Genomic DNA, 19760 nt, shown 5'->3' with positions numbered 1-19760 from the left:
GCTGCGCCTGAGGTGATGCGGCCCCGGCCGGGCGCAGGGCGCGGGCTCCGGCGCCCCCGCGTTGTCCTCCCCGGCCGCGGGCGAGGTACGGGGCGGGCGCGCCGAGTTAGCGGGCGCGGGGCCGGGAGGCCGGGGCTGCGCCCGCGGTAAACTTGACTGTGCTCTCCCCGCAGCCGCTGCAGAGGGAGCGCCGCGCCGGGGCGGAGTGCGGGCTCGCGCGGCAAGTGCGCGCCGAGGTGAGTGCGGGCGGCGCGGCCCCTGCGCCCCGGTGGCGCCGAGCGAGGCCGCGGCTGGCGGGAGGCCCGGGCTCGGGGCTGCGGCGCGGGCGCGGGGACCACCCGCCGGGTCGGGGCTGCGGCGCGGGGAGCGGCCGGGCACGGAGGTCGCGGGTCCCGCGGGCGGGCGCGGGTGGCCTCCCACGGCGCGGGGAGGACCAGGTGGCGGGGCCGGGGGTCTCTGCGTTCTCGCGCTGCGGGGCGGCCGCCGGGACCCCGTCGCCGTGTTTGAAATGCTGTGGTTTTTGAACCTCAGGTCACGAAGTGGATTCGAGTGAACCGGAGACCCCGAAAACGGAAGCGCAGGGAGAGGGAAGCGGTGTTTGAAAAGGTAGGGGCTCCCGAGACGGTGCTCGGCGCAGGTCTCGGTAAATCCGCGTCTGCCCCGCCAGCACCTGGTCATGACAGTAGAGCAGCGCTGACTTTAAAAAGTTTTTGTTACAATAAACCGGGGAAATTCTGTAGAAATACTGGTCGATAAGCCTAATCATCTGCATGTTCTCATAAAGAGAAAATAACCCGTGAGATTTGTTTCTTGCTCGTTAAACACAGCAGTAGGACTTAAGTGGGTTCCATTATTATTTTAGATCCGCGGTGTTTATTATCAGTGTTAAGGTACCTCTGAAAAATGAAAAGTGTTCCGAATAAATCGCCCACAGTGTTAGGTTTCCGTGCGGTACGTTCTCTCACCTAGACTTTAAATTGGGGTCATCTAAGAAATGGAGAGAGAAGAAGAAAGAAGTGGATTACTTTTAAAACACGAGGAGGAATTTTATTTGCTGTAAAGCAAATGAGAAATTTGTTTACCTCAGTGTAGAATCTCAGTATGTTACTTTGCAGAAGTTTGGACTGCCTGTTGTCTGATTTTGTACTAAAACTTGATTTGTCATTGTAATAAATATCATGAAATAAGGTAAGTAGCCCGTTGTTTTCCAAGTGACTTGCCGAAAACTCGTAAAAGTGAATAATTTTTTGACAAATGTTACAGCAGATAGGATTTTTGTTGCTTTTGCTTAATTACATATCACTGTTTTTTGATTCTTGATACCACCAAGGGATTAAAATAGCGGTGTGTTGTTTTTCGGCTGCTAGAATGTATGATGAATCACTCTTGATTCTGAAGCCAAATTCTTGCTGATAGCATTGCTGCCAATTTCTGTGCTGTGTTGCCTTAGTATGGGCATTGCCGCGTCCGAGAATGTGCACAAAGCACATCAGAATAAAGGTGATCCCAGAGCTGCAGAGTGCACTTCAGGATACCAGAGGGCAGCTTCTGAGAGAGCTGGAAAAGGAACCAGCCTGCGAATATAGTTGTTTGTAGCTACACTTTTCAGTGTGCATGAAAAGGGGGATCCCAGCCCTTTTTTTTCCCCCCTACAGAGGGTCATATATGTCACTTCAGTTGAAGGGTAATAGAAAAAGTTGTCATTTGGAACAGACTTGAGTTTTCTGGCCATACCTCAGCACATGGTATGGTAAGTCGTGTTTAATGGTTTAGGTGTGTTTTAAATGTTTGTGAGGTGATGAATGAGATCATAAAATACCCAAAGAAGGAAAAGAATTACGGCTTGCTTGGTATTTTTTTAAAAAATGTGTCGTAGCTGTTATTTATTTATTTATTTTTTTGGAGATGAAGTCTTGCTCTGTCATCCAGGCTGGAGTGCAGTGGCGCGATCTCGGCTCATTGCAGCCTCAGCCACCCAGGTTCAAGCTATTCTCCTGCCTCAGCCTCCCGAGTAGCTGGGACTACAGGCACGTGGCACCACGCTTGGCTAATTTTTGTATTTTTAGTAGAGACGGGGTTTCACCATGTTAGCCAGGATGGTCTCCATCTCCTCACCTCGTGATCTGCCCGCCTCGGTGTCCCAAAGTGCTGGGATTACAGGCGTGAGCCACCGCTCCCTCCCAGCTGTTGGTTTTTAAGCCAAAAATAAGATTACCAAAATGCACAACGTCCTTTAGAAAGGAGGGGGAGCCATTATCTTTGTGGATTGTAGATGTTGTGACTACCAAGATCTAACCTAGAAGTAACCGTATCTGTGACACCCGTGACACCCATGACTGGGTCTCCTGAGAATGGGGATGGGGCGAAGCGGGGGACTGATTGATTGCTTCGCCTTGCAGGAGAATGAAGTTCTTTGCCCAACCATTTCCCGTTGATACAAGCTCTTGTGTTAAAACTTAGGGGGAAGATTTGCCTCTGACTTTTTTTCTTGGAAAATGTGGGCAGCAGTTTTAAAGAGAACGTGAAAATGGAGTAGGTTGAAGCCAACATTCAGAACTTCCTTTCATGGATTGAAACTTAAAGCTGAGGAGGTTTGAGGGTGGAGGTGAGGAAGGGCTAGAAGATAGCAAATTTCAGAGTCGTATCAGAGAATATGAACTGTCAGTTTCCAGTGTTTCTTTGGCTCTGCACAGCACTTCCAAGCCCCTTTGCCCACTGTTTTGCTTCTGCCACACCTAGAAGAAGATTCAGAGCTCGTAGAGATAAAGCATGCGATATTTCCAAGGCCTTCCCCTGTTCTGACATAGAAATTGAACTTTGTGACCATGAGGATTCATTCCAAGGCCCATGTGTTAACCTTTTGCTAGGGTTTGAACCTGTTATTAGTAGGAGCCTATGTAGTTCACTTGCTGTTGAGTCTAGTAAGTTATTTTTTAAAATGTCTGCCATGTCACAAATAGAAGCAAATTATTCAGTTTCTGTGTTTTCCTGCATTCACTATATCTTTCTTCTATGTTAAAATAAAACTATGGTATTTTCTGATTTTATTCAGTTTGTATTAGTGTAAAATAAAGTGAATCTCAGTCATTTCTGGTAGGTGCCCATTTGAAATGTAGCCGTTGCTTTTATTTGTCTGCTTTGTTTTCCTTGCCTCCGTTCCTCCCCTCCACACTGCCCTTGCCTCCAGCCCCCAGGGGTCTGTCTACACCTGCAGGCCTCTCAGGATTCAGCCTAGATGAGTAAATTTGATGAAGTCGTTTGTGCTAACTCTGCTGGGGGTCATAACCTTTTTCCTGCGGTAGGAGGGGCCAGCTTTTTTCCTGCCGTGTGGAAAGCAGAACCTTCTGACCTGCCCAGGAAAGGAAAACAGTGCTCTGGTGAGAGGACGGACCCTGACCACGGGCGCTGGGCAAAGGAGCCGCGCCGTAGAGCGGCGTCTTCCAGGGATGTTTGTTTTCCCCTTAAAGAGAATCTGGAAGGTGCTGAGTAGTAGGCATAGTCTGAGGCAACTTGAATACTAGTTGAGTGTTTCAGTGAACTCGCGAGGGGAAGCAAAACAAACTCACCCTGTGCTCGGCTGTGGGTTAAAATAACGAATAGTGAAATAACGTAAATTGGGGACTGAGATGTGCCGCGCAGATAAAGGGATTTAAAGTGCTCCCCTGGGCTTTCCCTGCCTTCTGCTTCCAGTCATCCCACCCACCAGAGACTTGTGCCATCTTTCTGTGTTATCCTAACAGACTGCATTTCTTATCTCTCTCACATGTCTTTTCATATTTTCTCTGACATTTATTTCCATTTTATTTTAGTTTCATATTTTGCCCTTGTTCTCCTGGTATGAGTGAATTCTTTTATATTGTTTTGTTTTTCATTTAAAGTGACAAAACTCACCTCTTTTACTTCTGGTCCTCAGGTATTTTTTCCTTCTATTCTGATACTCTTCATTTTTTAAATTATTTCAAGTTCCTTTCATTTAGTTTAAATAATTTTTGCAACAGGAAAACAAGGAAAGTATGAATAACTCACGAAAAACAATTAGGATGATTGAATCAGCCAGCTGTGCAAAGGACAGGATGAACAGTTGTGATTGCAACAGTGAATTTTATGTGTGTTTTTAAACTAATAGATTTCACTAAATGGCTGTTGGTTTTGGAAGAGAAAGCGCATTTTTTTCTTTTTTTACCTTTTTTAGCTGATTCAAAGATAAAATTATGTGCCATCACAGATTAAGGAATGTCTTTACAAATATATACATATAATATAAAGATTTAGTAATCCTTTAATCAATATTCTAAAGATTAGAATGTATAGTAGAATAGTCTTTTATGAAATAATATACTTATGGAAAATATATGACTGGGATGTGATTCCTTTAGAGGAAGAAAATTTCAATTTTCAGATTCAGAGGAAGCACTCTTCCTAGTCTATACATATCATAAGCGGAGAGCGAGTTTTACGGTCCTCATTTCAGGTCTTCAGTAAGCGTGTATGATGATATCAGGAGTATTCATTGGCTCAGTTTCAAATCACTGAAAATTCAGCCGTGGTAAGGTTGGCTATTATGTGTATTAGCGTTTCCAAGCGAGTGGTCTCGGCTGGGGTGAGATTGTCAGCTCTCTGTTAGGATTAGTCACAACGAACACGGTGCAAATGGTTTCCAACAACAGTGCACTTCAAGGTTACTTTCATAATTCTTTTCTGCCAGAACCCAAGAAACAATACTCTTGCGTTCTCGGTGTTCAAATTGTTAAAAATTTCCTGAAATTTTCTTTCACATACTCAGAGTGAAACATAAAGATCTAGAAGGATGGTTGTGAAAAGTGTGGACCTTATAGTATGTAGTGGGCATTGTCATTGAGGCCAAATGATAAATTCTGGTTTCCAAATCTGTAAGGGGAAAAAAAACACAACTATTTTCCTTGTTATAATATATTCCTAAATTCTAGAGTATTTTCACTCTACTTTTAGTTCATTTGTTCCTTATACATACTTGACTCTGAACCAGAATCAATGATAATCTTAGTTTGAATGATAATTCACAGATTTAAAAAATTGTATGTAAAATCCAATTTGGTTTATGCATTTTTTAGCATTTATTGTTCCTTTTAAATTTTATATATTGTAAGAGAATACTTTTATTACAGTACTGATATTCAAAATGATAAAGGTAGGTGCAAATTTTAAACTATTTAATAAAGTACTGCTGTGTTTGTCTTTTGTGACAAAGGTATATTTTATGTTCAGTTTATGATTTCTGAAAATGAATGTTAAGACTCATAAAAATTATTTGGCTCTTTCTTGGACCCAAAAGAGCAGATGGTGACTGCGGTAGGCTTGACTCCAGAGCCATCAGCACACAAAGCTTAGCAAAATGGCACAGAGTGAACCTACGGAGTGCTGAGCCGAGGGTCCCTTCACTTTGTAGGAACTACCCCACTTTCAGCAAAATAGCAGGCTTAGGCAGCCCGTCTTATGCAACTGAGGCAACACTGCAGTTGAGTGCTTTCCCAGGCGTCGGTGCCCTTGCCTGTTTTGAGAGTGCCATTGCTCTGTGAGAATTCATAACTAGTCTACATTTATATAGCCGTAATCTCTTACAATAGCTTCATTGATCCTTGATTTCCATAGAAAAGCTTTATGGATTCGAGTGAGTCACAGCTCTTGAAGCACCAGCCTCCTGGTTTTCCCTCCCTTCATCACTTCCTCCCTAACTGTGAGTGGCTTTGTATCCTGTGTTGTACTGATTGTGCCTTTGGATGACAACTTACTTGAGTGATGGGGGGAGGCAGAATAATTTATTAAAAGTAATTACAAAGAAACCAAACAGAAGGAGTAATTACAGTGCTGTTAATACGCAATTCGTTACTTTATTGCTGAAATATTTGGAACTCAGTTGAGATTCTTGGTCCTATTTGTGGGTCTCTCATTTTCCCTTGTAAATCCCTAATAAATAATGTATTAAAGTTTCTGTACCCAGGTCTCATTTTAGATGAGGTTTCACAAAGTCTTGGTTTTGTTTGCTGTTTTTTTTGTTGTTGTTTTTTTTTAAGCTGGACCAAGGAGTAATCGCTGATAACAGGTATTTTTGGTAGCCCCAGGAAGGACATCTGATCTGTATAATTTAATACTGTTAAGTTTTTATCTCTTGCATAGATTTATTTATTTTTCCTAATTTCCCTAGCCATTGATTTTTTATTTTATTTTATTTTATTTATTTTTTTTTGAGACGAAGTCTCACTCTGTCCTCCAGGTTGGAGTGCAGCAACCTCCACCTCCTGGGTTCCAGTGATTCTCCTGCCTCAGCCTCCCGAGTAGCTGGGACTACAGGAGCGTGCCCCCACACCTGGCTAATTTTTTCTGTTTTTAGTAGAGACAGGGTTTCACCCTGTTAGCCCAGGATGGTCTCTATCTCCTGACCTCGACCTTGCGATCCACCCACCTCAGCCTCCCAAAGTGCTGGGATTACAGGCGTGAGCCACTGCGCCTGGCTGATGTTTTTTTTTAAGACTCTGCCATTTTGCTGGGCATGGTGACTCACGCCTGTAATCCAAGCACTTTGGGAGACTGAGGCAGGAGGATCACTTCACACCAGGAGTTCCAGACAGCTTCGCCAACATAGAGAGACACCATCACTACAAAACAAAGGAAGTAAAAATTAGGTATGATGGTACATGCCTGTAGTCCCAGGCACTCGGGAGGTTGAGGCAGTAGAATCGCTTGAGTTCATGAGCTGGAGGTTATAGCGAGCTGTAATCCTGCCACTGCACACCAGCCTGGTGATAGTGCAAGACCCAAACTTGGGAAAAAAAAAAAAAAAAAAAAGAAAAGAAAAAAAAGAATCTGTAGTTTAAAAAACATGTTCCAAGATTTCTGTGTACTAAAATTCCTTCCCATTTTTAACTAGTATAATAGGGAAAGTTAAAGTATCATCCACTTACCCTCATGCACTTATTCACATATTTTAAAAAGAATCTTTGGAACTATTCATATCATAATAGCTAACATTTCCCATGTGTCAAGCACTGTTCTAAATCCTTTACATGTAGCAGCTCATGAAAATGTACCAATAAAGTAGTATCACAAACAGCAGTATGACATTAGGATGTTGTAGAGTGCATCAAACACTTTTTGAAAGGGGTGAGGTATAAAGAAGTCAAACAATTGCTATAAAAAAGAATGCTTTGGGCAACATTTGAAAATTCTCTTTAGTGCAGGTTATTGACAATCCTAGACCACCAGCATAAAGCACACATATCTAATTTAGGAAAATCCCAGCCGGGATGTATTTGAAAACATTTGGAATTGTGCTGATAATTACACTGCTATTGATTTTAGCAAGTTTGATGCCAGCAGCCATCAACTCTTCTGTGCCATGAGAGATGAAAGCCATTTTTATATAAAATGTTAGAGTTCGGCTGGAAAAGGGAGGCAGGCAGAGAAAAATTTCGTGGCTTTTTAGTTGCTTTTATAGGAAGTATTAGTTTTATTCTTGTGACAGAATGCTTTACTTGGCAGTCATTCTCATCGACATTTTAAGGAGCTGCTGTTTTGTGCCTGGGTCTCATATGGTACTAATAAGGTGCATTTTTTTTTTTTAGTAGCACCTACTGATGTCTGTGTGGGCTCAGGCCTGCCGTTGTTTCCATTCATCTTCTATTGGAGGAGGCTGACAGCAGCGTGTATCAAGTCTGGCCAACATATATTTCCCTCTGTTTCAGAGTCTGTGCCCACAGAAGAGTTATACTCGAGCTTTCAATCTCTAACACTTAGAAAAGGGCCTGGCCACATGCAGCCTCAATAAGTATTCGTTGAATGAATTGAATGAATCCCACAAATGGCATTTATTTTATAAATGCGTACCTGGCTATTGCATTAAAAAACTTTTTTTCACTATTCAGGTGTTTTTAAATTTTGTTTTTTAACTATGGAGGTTTTCATCAAAATACATTTGGTAGAGTTTTCCTGTTTTTTTTGGGGGGGGGGGGGGGGGGGGGGGTGATCTCTTTTCTGTAAAGAGAGCTTGGATTCCCGAAGAGCTCGTACTGGTCCCAGCCGTCCCACCTAATCACGTGTCCCCTGAGTTTGTCACATGACCTTTGCTTTCCTCTGAAAATCCCTTTATTCAGTAGACCAGTTAGGCCCATTTATAATAATTGATAAAATCAGTATGTTTGACTTCAAGTTTTTCCCACAGTTTTATGATGTTTTGAAAAGTGTTGTCCTTTTTTGATATTTAGGGAGGCTTCTATTTTTGGTTTAATGGTTACTTTGACGTAGTACTTTTCTTCTGCTCTTGTGTATTGATTCCCTGCTGTGAGAGATAAATCAGTCATTTACCTTTTCTTCCCCCTCCTCTCTTTATTTTCCATCATGTGATGGAAAATATTATCCTTTCTTTTTACTTCCTATAAGTACCTGTAATATTTCCTTTGAAATATTATCCTTTCTTTTTACTTCCTATAAGTACCTGTAAGACAGTCAGCTGGCCGATTGTATTTTCCATGTAATCTCCTCATTATCCCCTTCTTGATGGCTGGACTGTGTCTACGATGTCAGAGCATATAGGCATTACATACTATGCTGTACCCTTTATAAAATCACTTAGTTTTAATTCTGTGGGTTATGTTTAATGTTCATCATCTGCTTCTAGATTGATGTCTTTTCAGTCAGTTCTGAAGCTCGTTTTCTAGTAGATTTCTCAGGAAGAGCCTAGGGCACTTATGGTCCCTGGTTTTTTGCATGTTTTAAGTTTGTGCTGTTTATACCTGAAGGTCACGTCAGCTAAATAAGAAATCCTTGGTTCATATTTCTACATTTAATTATCTGAAGTCTGTTACTCCATTGTCATCCTGCATAAAGTCTCATTTATTTCCCTTGGAGTGATCTGGTCATTTTTCCTGGACACCCAGATTTTTTCTATACATTCCAATAATTTTAGTTTAATATGTCTCGTTGTGGGTTACTTTTCCCTGTTGTCACTTGGCTTTTGAGCTTTATTTTCCTTGTCTGTAAAATGAGAATAACTTTTTTTGTTTTGCTTACTCACAGTAGATAGGAAGTGAAATAAGATGTATATGAAGTGATGTAAATGTATTATTTTACTATCTTGTTATCCTTTAAAGTTTTTTGTTGTTAGGAACTTTGAAATTTAGCCTGAGTAACATGGTGAAACCTTATCTCTACCAAACACAAAAACTGTCTGGGCATGGTGGCTCGTGCCTGTAATCCCAACACTTTGGGAGGCCAAGATGGATGGATGGCGTGAGTCCAGGAGTTCAAGACTAGCCTGGGCAACATAGTGAGATCCCATCTCTAGAAAAAAAAATACAAACATTAGCTGGACGTGGTGGTACACGTCTGTGGTCCCAGCTCCTCCAGGGCTGAGGTGGAGGGTCCCTTGAGCCTGGGAGGCAAATGTTGCTGTGAGCCTAGATCGTTCCACTGCCTTCCAGCCTGGGCGACAGAGCAAGACCTTGTTTCAAAAAAAAAAAAGAAAAGAAACTTAAGAGTACTTCGTTTTATGAGTGTATGAACTTGAGTTGATGTTCTGTCTGTGAAAAGTAGACAGTGGCTGCCCAGTGAGTCTTCTGTGTCCCGACAGTAAAGAACCTTTTCCTGCCTCCATGTGGTAAGCACGCTCTCTGTGTCTCCTCATGGGGGACGACTACTGGACTGAAGGAGGTGCTGCTTTCTGAAGCAGCTCACCTAGAAAACTGCATTTCCATTTATCTTCTCACACTCTTGCCTGTCATGTTAGTTCCCCACTCAGAACTCTGCGTTTACATGATTTCAGTTTATATGTGCATAGAGAAACACTTAGAAAAAATTACTGTCTTTTTCAGATGATGAGGATTGCTGAAAACCTAAGTCAGCCTGAACAACAGTACATTTTCTTGAATTTATTGTACACAAGCCCCCACATAAGAGGCTGCTGGAAAATACCAAAGAGACATGAGAGATGTCATTTCTGGCCATGGTGGAGATAAAACACACAGCATATCAAAGATGACTTACAAAGCATCCTGTGATAAATAAAGCCACACCAGCATAGCACAAACTAAAGACATGAGTAGACGATGCATTTTCACCCGAGGCTACCCTGGACTAGAGTTTCCATGCCTGGTCTTTGTTTTGATAAAGCAACACTGGACACATGTAGGCTGGAAGTTATGGTGGGAAATTGGGTAATTGAATTAACTGAATCCATTTTAGTGCTTTTACCTGGTTTGTAAGCACAGATAGGGGTTTGATTGATGTATTTGTAAATAGTGTTAGTGTCTTTATTTGAATATATGATTTTAAAAATTCATCCATGTTTCACAGGTGAAGCTGGCACCTATTATAGAAGTCCTGCTGACACCTGTGAATCAAATTGATTTGGAAACCCAAGGCCAGAAATGTAACACTGTTGGTTATTCTGTGCATAACACATTTCTCACTCTATATTTCTTCAAACAGTTTACAGTTTTTGTTTGATATGCACAACATACAAAACCTTGAGTCAGCAATAGAGAATACCGAGATGAATAGTTTATAGTTAGATGTAGAAGACTATATAGGATAGGAGAGTTTATAGTTAGATGTAGAAAACTGTTACAGGGTAGAAGACAGAACTGAATCAGGCCTGTATCAGGTGCAGGGAAGTGCAGTGGGTATCGGAGCAGTCTGGATCTCTGTGAGGGAAGTCATCACTTCGGGCTCTTTTCATTGTCCATGAGCCCTTGTTCAGGATGATAGCAGGATGCAAATATTTGTTCAGTTTCATTCAACTCTTGTTATTTTGTATAATCGAGGATACCATAATTTGTATTCTCAAAATCCAGATTGTCTTCGTGAGCACATACTCACTATGAAATTTTTTTTTTCTATTTTTAGTAGAGACAGGGTTGCGCCATGTTGGCCAGGCTGGTCTCGAACTCCTGACCTCAAGTGATCCGCCTGCTTTGGCCTCCCAGAGCGCTGGGATTACAGGTATGAGCCACTTTGCCTGGCCCCAGAGATTGATCTTTTATCTTTGGCTCATAAATGTGAAATCAAAATGCCACAGCAAGTTTAGGCTACTTCTGAACTTGGTTCAGTCTGTTTTACCTTCACTCTTTTTTCCTTTTACTTGCATTAAGCTTCCCCCCCACAAGGCCCACTATAAACCTTTGGTTTCAAGGCAAAATAAAATGTTTCAGAATTGGGGGTGGTAACTTTAAGTTCTAGAGTTATTCAAAGTTTCCTTCTCTTGTGATTTTTTTTTGAAATATATTCTCATTCTGTCACCCAGGCTTAAGTCCAGTAGCATGATTATGGCTCACTGTAAGCTTAAGCTTTTGTATTCAAGTGATTCTCCTGCCTCAGCCTCCTGAGTAGCTGGGAGTACCACCATGTCAGCTTTTTTTTTCTTTTTTTTTTTAAGAGACAGGGTCTCTCTATGTTACTGGTCTTGAACTACTGGCCCCAAGCAATCCTTGTGCTTCAGCCACCCAAAGTGCTAGGATTACAGGCCTGAGCCACCGCTCCCGACCCTGGCATTTTCTTACATAAGGTAGCAGTAGTCATTTCATGTGGCCTCACTTGTAACTACAAGTCATAAAGCTCATGCTATTAATTTTCTGTGGCAATTTTCTACCATTAATTTGGTGTCCGAGAAGAGAAAAAGGTATGAAGGGCATGAGACGTTAAACAGGAATGGCAGAAAGAATCCAGGAGAAAAGCAGGATGTACCTCTGGATCCTGTTTGTGTACAAGTGGGTTTCTGTTTTTTTCTCCCTAACCATCACACATATGTAAGATGTAGTTTTCCGTGTCGAAGCTACAGTCAGGCATCACTTGGTTATGGGGAAGTGCTTCGTGCGGCGATTCCTTCGTCGTGAGAACGTCGTAGAGTGGACTTAGACAAACCTAGATGGTAGAGCCTGTTGCTTCTACGCTTCAGATGCGTACAACACGTTACTGCGCTGAATGCTGTAAGCAATTGTAACACGTTGGTAATGTATCTAAACATATCTAAACATAGAAAAGGGACAGTAAAAATACAGTGTTATAGTCTTATGGGACCACTGTTGTGTATGTGACCCATCGTTGACTGAAATGTGATGCAGTGTGTGACTGTGCCTTCAACATTTACTCCTGATGACAAAGGTAAAGATTGCTGAGTGCCCCCATAGACAGCAAAGATGGTGATTCGGAGGCTCGCTCTTCGTGACTTTCTTGAGTTATATGTCATGTATATGTTGCATGCCAGGAAATTCACCCACAGTTTGTTGAGTTTTAAGAAATGCTTATAGTTGTATACCTGATACCACAATCCAGTTTTAGAACATTTCCATCCCCCAGAAAGTTCCTTGTGTCCATTTGTAGTCAATCCCCATTCCTCCTCCTAGCCCCAGGCAAATACTAGTCAGCTTTCTGGTTTATAGTTTACCTTTTCTAGAAATGTCATATAATTGAGTCATACACTACTCAGTCTGCTGAATCTGCTCCTTTCATTGTAAAATTTGAGTTCCAGTGGGGTTGCATGTATCACTAATTCCTTTTTATTTTAAAGTCATATTGCATTGTACGGATATATACTACATTTTGTGGATCCACTTACTGGTTATGAGACATTTGGAATTTTTTTTGCAGTTTTTGACTATTAAGAATAATGCATCTGTGGACACTGGTGTAACTGTCTTTGTGTAGACATATGTTTTCATTTCTCCTGGGTGGATACCTAGGCCTTGAATGGCTTGGCTATATGGCAGGTATATGTTTAACTCTTTAAGAAGTTGCTAGACTGTTTTCCAAATTAGCTGTACCATTTTACATTCCAGCAGCAGCATTTCAGGTTTTAGTTTCTCTCCCTCCTTGTCAGCTCCTGGTATTGTCAGGCTTCTTTATTTTAGCCGCTCTGGTGGGTGTTCAAACACGCTTTCTTCTACTTAACGTTTTATTTCTTGAGAGGATTTGAAAGTGTCTAGATACCTTAATGCTGCTCTTGTCTTCCACTTCACAGACCAGAACGCGTTGGCCCAGTAAGTGGGAAATCTGAATGTCTCACACGAGATTCCCAAATGAGTCACTGAGCCTGGAATCTTCATGCGTCAGTTGGAGTTGGAGCAACCTGCTTTTGTTCTCTCAACTCTTGTGACTCGGAATCCTCTGTGTCCTTGTAGCATTGTTAGGTGTGCCTTTCTTTTTATCCTTTCAGAATCACGTGTTCTTGTCCTCTGTGGAATTGTGTCTGATGACACGCAGCTTGTTTTCTGCAGAAGTTTGCTAGTGTCGTGAAGAGGTTCTCGCTGCCTCTGGGCTGCAGCACACAGGCGCTGGGCGGTCAGACCTGGTTTCCGAGGCTGGCTCCACATGACTGTGTACCGCGTGTCATCCTGTGAAAGGGCAGACGCGTGCCTGTCAGAGCCTTGTGGGAGTTAGTGAGGGGACTTCTCTGAGGCAGCTGGTACTCACTCAGTACTTAATGCATCTTAAGGCACCTCTTCACAGAAGGCGGTGGAAGGCTGCCTACGTGATGGCGTGTAGATAGCGATGCCATCCGTTTGTTTTTTTCTCCTCCATGACAGAGAAACAGGAAAACATTCCTAAATTTATTTATAGATGTTAAAAAAAAAAAATTAGGCTTGTTTTTTTCCGGTAACTGTTCTCCAGCCAGCAGCAAGTATAGCAACAGTACTTTTATGAGTTGGTATGTTTATTCCCTGTCTTTTGGCTTTATTCAAGAAAACCAGTTGTGTTTCTCAGAGCAACCGTATTGTTTCAGTTGCCACTCTCTTCACTTTGTCCATTACAGTATAATAAACTGTCCTTGTCCCTTCTCCAAATTGGAAGCTCCCTAGGTAGTGGTCAGGCTGTTGATGAGATTTGTATTCTAGCAAAGCTCCATTTTAGGTAATCTTTCATCATTTTTTATATGCAATAAGTCACTGATTTTGTTTCTTTTGTTCAGTTTTAATTTGAAGTTCCTTTAAAGACTGTTGGAGCTTTTGCAAATACCCAGCTCATGAAGGGCACTTAAGATTGGGCCCATCTCCTGCATCAGCACATTGAAGTTTTCTGTCTAAAGGAGGGTTCCAGCTACCTGTTACCCTTTTGCTGAACACAGTTGCGGTGTTGCAGTGTATTTCGTGACAAAAGTGCACTCTAGTTTTCTGTGAAAGGATTATTTTCTCTGAAATGATTCTTGGTCATGTTGAGTTTCTAAATGTTAAAGAGCACATAGTGATTTTGATCTGTGGAGATCTCATCTTGGTACCGTGGTGCTGCACAGGCCACCAGGAAGAACTGAAAAATTGAGGCAACTTGAGAAAATAAAGTCACCACCAGCAAGAAGCTGTCTAAAATAACCGGAAGATTACAACCCCCGCACCCGGAGGAGTGTGCTAGTGAGTAGAATGTCTGAAAGCTACTGGAGGTCCTCCACAGGTGCGTGTGCTGGTCCTAAGGAGAAGGAAGAGGACGGGGATTGCCCCGGAGGAACACCTGAAGTTCCAGTTGAGCACTTCGTTTGGAAGCTGTCCAAGGCTGGAGTTGTGATTTTTGGGAAAGGCCTCACAAGCTTCTCTAATTCAAGTCCTTGTTTTACGTGTGAGAATGCAGAGGCCCTGAGAAGTGTTGATTCCCAGGCCTGCATGCTGGCTGAAACTAGAGCCTGGGTCTCCTGTTGCTTTTTCCAGCTGTCTGCCTGCGCAAGCATGGAGGCAAAGCTGCGCTGGGCTCCAGCTGAGGAGAGAGGTGTCGAGGTGGCCTTTACTGTGTTGTGGGGCACAGACACTGAGGGAGACAGGGAAAGGTCTGGGAGACTCAAGATGATACCTCAGATGGCCGTCCTTTGTGGACTAGACACACGTCCAAAGGGAGGGCCATTTCCTGGCTTATTGAGGACCTTTCCATTTGGGATAGGAGTAAACGGAGTCAGATTTTGAGAGATCAGTCATTCCAAAGAGCAGGTAAGGATTCTATAGTAACACAACTGTGTTCACTGCAAAGGTTGATGTGAAATTGTGCTTTTCCCGTTACATTAGTGAATTTTACAAGGCACAGATTATTTGACATTTTTGTGATGTTTGTTACAGAGCAAGCAACTGTGACATGAAAATATTATTATTAAAAAAAAATGAAACATAGGGCCGGGCGTGATGGTTCACGCCTATAGTTTTAGCACATTGGAGGCTGAGGCAGGTGGATCGCTTGAGCTCAGGAGTTCAAGACCAACCTCGGCAACATGGTGAAACCCCGTCTCTATTAAAAATACAAAAATTGGCCGGGCGCGGTGGCTCAAGCCTGTAATCCCAGCACTTTGGGAGGCCGAGACGGGCGGATCACGAGGTCAGGAGATCGAGACCATCCTGGCTAACACAGTGAAACCCCCGTCTCTACTAAAAATACAAAAAATTAGCCGGGCGTGGTGGCGGCGCCTGTAGTCCCAGCTACTCGGGAGGCTGAGGCAGGAGAATGGCGTGAACCCGGGAGGCGGAGCTTGCAGTGAGCCAAGATCGCGCCACTGCACTCCAGCCTGGGTGACAGAGCGAGACTCCGCCTCAAAAAAAAAAAAAAAAAAAACAAAACAAAAATTAGCCAGGTGTGGTGGTGCATGGCTGTGGTCCCAGCTACTCAGGAGGCTGAGGTGGGAGGATTGCCTGAGCCTGGGAGGTGGAGGTTGCAGTTGAGCCAAGACTGCACCACTGCACTCCAGCCTGGGCAACAGAGTGAGACCTTGTCAAAAAAAAAAAAAAATCAAACGTAAGCATGGCCGCATAAATTGACATTTTATTTTGAAATGCAGTAATGGCACTCTCACAAATGACCTTTTCACCAGTCTGTGCTGGTATTTGTAAATACATATGTTAGTATTGTTTTCTAAAATGCAAAGCTGATTTTCATGTTTATACATATTCATACCTTGATAGGTTACAATTTTAGATTTTCTTTCTGCAGTCTGCCTGACTTGGCTATTTGTTCATAGGCCAGATCAGACTACCCTCATTCCGCAAAAGAGTATTGACAAAATTAATGCTGAACTTGCATTGTGAAGAGTTTAGTGCCCCGGAACTCTCTGTGTTACTGGCAGAGCAAAGTGAGTAGGAATAGTATGGCTTAGGGAAAAAGACGTGTTTTCTCTCTAACACAACTGGCAGATACTGAGGTGGGCAGGTGGCAAGAAAAGGCAAGTACTGAGCTGATTCAGACTTGCAGAAAGCTTCCTCTCCTCCTCCTTAGCAAAATGAAAGGCTCTGGGGAATGGCACCTGCCTTTCCCTGCCTTGAGGAACCTGGCATCATTTAGTCTTTATTGAAATTAATTTAACGACTTGGTCAACAGTAGCATTACATAATCACAGAGCGTCAGATTATCATAAGACAAATTTAAATGATGCTGAAGTATCTTCCAGCAGACGATTAGTGATGTACCAGCATGCATGTGTAGCTTGTGTGGGTGTGTGTGCATGCAAGCATGCACACGTGCGCGCACATAGTCTCATCGGCCTTTGGCCTCTGAGCAGGGGGCAGGTTTGGACTGGGGCCTGCTGTGTGACCACAGTCTCCCATCTTGTATTGAAGCTACATTGCCGTGTGCATCTGACTCTTGACTCACGCTCTGACCGACGCCTTCGTTTCTGGAGAACTGCCCTGTTTCATGCAAGAGTCACTGTCATCAGGAGCCATCTCAGGGAGAGGCTCAGGGGGAAGTGTGAAGGTGGAGCAAGTGCACCAGCTCCAGAACAGAAGGTGAAGAAGGACTGTTTCTGTTTAGATTCACTTTCCTGGGAACCCCTGATGGAGTTCAAGGTCATAGAAGAGAAGAAATCAGACACTGCTACAGGACTCCTGCTCTTGGGTTCAGATTCTTCAGTGGGAGGGGAGAAGAGAGTAATCACAAGTGATTGTTGTAGATTTTCTCTCAGCTTTTTTTGTGTGTCAAACCTGTGTTGAGATGATAGGCGGTTACAGAGAAAGGAGAGGAGGCGTGTTATAAATGTGTGGATGATACACGGTTACAGAGAGAGGATTATATTATAGATTATAGAGAGTGTTATAAATGTGTGTGGACTTCAGTGTTACTCCTTCTCTTCACAATGATCTTCCAGGTGTCTAGAGGGTGAGGCGTGTCATCTACGTGAAGATTAAGAATAAAAAAGAAAGTACCGCTATGGTATTCTTAGTGGGGGTTTTTCCTCTGACAAACTGTTACCAGCATATTTGGGAATACATCCTTATTTTTTTTGAGAGGGGGTCTCTGTCGCCCAGGCTGGAGTGCAATGGCCCAATCTTGGCTCACTGCAGCCTCTGCCTTCTGGGTTCAAGCGATTCTCCGGCCTCAGCCTCCCGAGTAGCTGGGACTACAGGCGCCCACCACCACGCCCGGATAATTTTTCTTTTTGTATTTTTAGTAGAGATGGGGTTTCACTGTGTTAGCCAGGATGACCTTGATCTCCTGACCTCATGATCCACCCGCCTCAGCCTCCCAAAGTGTTGGGATTACAGGCGTGAGCCCCCGCGCCAGACCTATTTTTTTTTTTTAAAGACAGTTCATTATTGTCTATCTTAATATCATATTAGAAATCACTCACAATAAAGCAGCTGTTTTAACAATAGCTCAGTGGAAAGAGTTTATTTGTTGAGAGTGTTTTACTTCCCAATAAGTTTTTTGATTTAGTTTTCTTAGCAAAAACAATGTTTGTCTGTTGTGGATGGACACATTTCCCCCCTTTCCCAGAACGTGTGGTTTCCATTAACTATTTTTCCATAGAACTTTTGTGGGTCACCTGCGCTATTAGGGTTAAATGGAGATCTTAAAGGACCTTTCTCCCCGCTACAGTCTGGAACGACATGGGTTTGGGATCAAACTAATTGAAATCCCATCTTTGCCCCTTACCGGCTTTTTCACGCTGGATCGACTAGCTTGTCTAAGTCTCAGTTTCCTCATCTGTAAAACAGACTTTGTGGGAAAACACTTTGCCCAGAGCTGCCCCTGGATCATGGGTCACAGACAGTAGTTATTAATGTTACTGGGGAATGGGCTTTTCCAGTACTGTTTTCAGACTTAAAGTCATTTGTCATCTGTGGTGTGTTACGGGAACAGAAGATGCCTGAGAACTGACAGGACAGACCAGGAAGTGTAGCTGCAGGAAGAGTGGCGGTGAGGGCACGTTTGGAACATCAGTGTGGCGGATGGACCGGCTGAAGTGTCCCCAGCATTAAGACTGGGAAAGCAGCCCAGTCACTTCTCTAGTGGGTCCCGGCCCCAGGTGCAGAGGGCACCTGCCTCCCCGCCTGGCCCAGGAAGCTGCCCCGCGGGGCACTCTGCTCCAGTCAAATACTGCCTCAGGTTCTGTTGGAAGTTTCCAGCTGGCTCCTCCGAAGGGAGTTTCAGTTGAAGTCACCGGAGCTGTTTTATTGATTTCGGTTGACGTCTTTGTGAGCTCAATTTACAAAAAGTCTTGTTATCCACAAAAATGCTTGCTGATGTCCTGAGCAACTGGAGAATTCCAGAAAGCTTTCAACAGTAAGTGTTGAGATCTCCCCTGACCCCCGCCTCCCAGCAACTCCAGAGGTCCGAGTTTACAGTAACTATTATTCTTGTGTGGAATTGGCTCTGGATAGTTAATAAGTTTCCCTGAGCGCAGACTGACTAACAGAAACCCACTTAGTCACTGAAGAAATGGGTCCAGTGTTTGTCCCAGCTATGAGTAATGGGTGATGCATGCTTTAAAAAGGCTTCTCAGAAAGGCCTTGCTTATGTAGTGAGCGATCAATATTTTTGAAAAGAAGTTTTTATAGGTAAGCCATAACATTACTTGATAATCAGACATCATTTTCAAGTAGTTAAAAGGGTCATTGGATAAAGCCCAGTGGACCGATGCTGGCTTCCTAATTGCTAAGGGCTGAAACTCCACATGCCCTGTAAATTATGAGCATGCTTGAATTTTTTATGGGGAAAGACATTATGTTTTTATGTCGGATAATATTCGTGTCAAATGTTAGATCAGCCAGCCGGCTCTATCATCCAGGCAGGTTGCTCTTTATCCCCACCTGATCTCTGCTTTTCCTTGCGAAGTTTATTTTAATTGGAGAGTCAGGAATGAGAGAGAACGTAGGATGGGAATGAATCATGAGAAAAATGCCACCAGTCGTTTTTCTTATTCCATGTCCTTGTTGGGATATCCTTACCTTTGTCAACAGAGAGCAGCAGTTCAGCCGCAAGCTCGCGAGCAGCCACTGGCAGCACTGCCTCCAGGAGGCCTCGGGAACATGCTCACTGTTTTCTCCAGGCTGTGCTGTTCCTCCCCTCAGCCTTGAGAGTGACCAGGGATCTCCGAGACCTAGGGAAACGCCACCTGGTCATTGGCCACAGCCGTTTCTGGATAGGGTATTTGTGTGACCCCTGTGCCACACAGTACCGGCCGCCCAAGAGATGGCAGTGGTTTTGTGCTCTGGGCCTGAGCGTGTGGCCCCACGTTCCATGAGGCCTTCGGCTGGTTTGCCAGAGTGTCTCTGAGAGGAGGGAGAATGTTGGTATGGAGAATAATTTTATTGCTTTCTTCTCAAAATAAAGGAAATACCCAAGGGGATGGTGGGAGGGGAGGGGATAAATATAGCGTTTCCGATTTCCTGCTTCCTCTGCTCTTCCACAGCGTTTCACTTTTCATAAGGTTAGATTTTCATCCTATCGACTTCAGCCAAAAATAATTCCAACCATTTCTATCAGATTGGCCCTCTTATCATTTATGTACTTGTTACTATTTTGCTTTCCTATTCAAAACCTTTTTTTCCCCT

General features: G+C 43.4%; 1 protein-coding gene across 2 annotated transcripts in view; it reads left to right on the top strand.

The window, feature by feature from the left end:
- Positions 1-19760, top strand: part of C15H9orf3 (chromosome 15 C9orf3 homolog) — a 365530-nt gene that overhangs the window by 282875 nt on the left and 62895 nt on the right. For both annotated transcript variants that reach the window (XM_025359585.1, XM_025359584.1), the window contains 2 exons: positions 174-236; positions 532-606. In XM_025359585.1, coding sequence (XP_025215370.1) covers positions 174-236; positions 532-606 — 138 coding nt within the window. The remainder of the gene's footprint in view (positions 1-173; positions 237-531; positions 607-19760) is intronic.

This window comes from Theropithecus gelada, chromosome 15 (genome assembly GCF_003255815.1).
Source record: "Theropithecus gelada isolate Dixy chromosome 15, Tgel_1.0, whole genome shotgun sequence".
Lineage (NCBI taxonomy): Eukaryota > Metazoa > Chordata > Mammalia > Primates > Cercopithecidae > Theropithecus > Theropithecus gelada.
The sequence above is the reverse complement of the archived record's forward strand: the minus strand, read 5'-3'. Positions and strand labels throughout refer to the sequence as shown.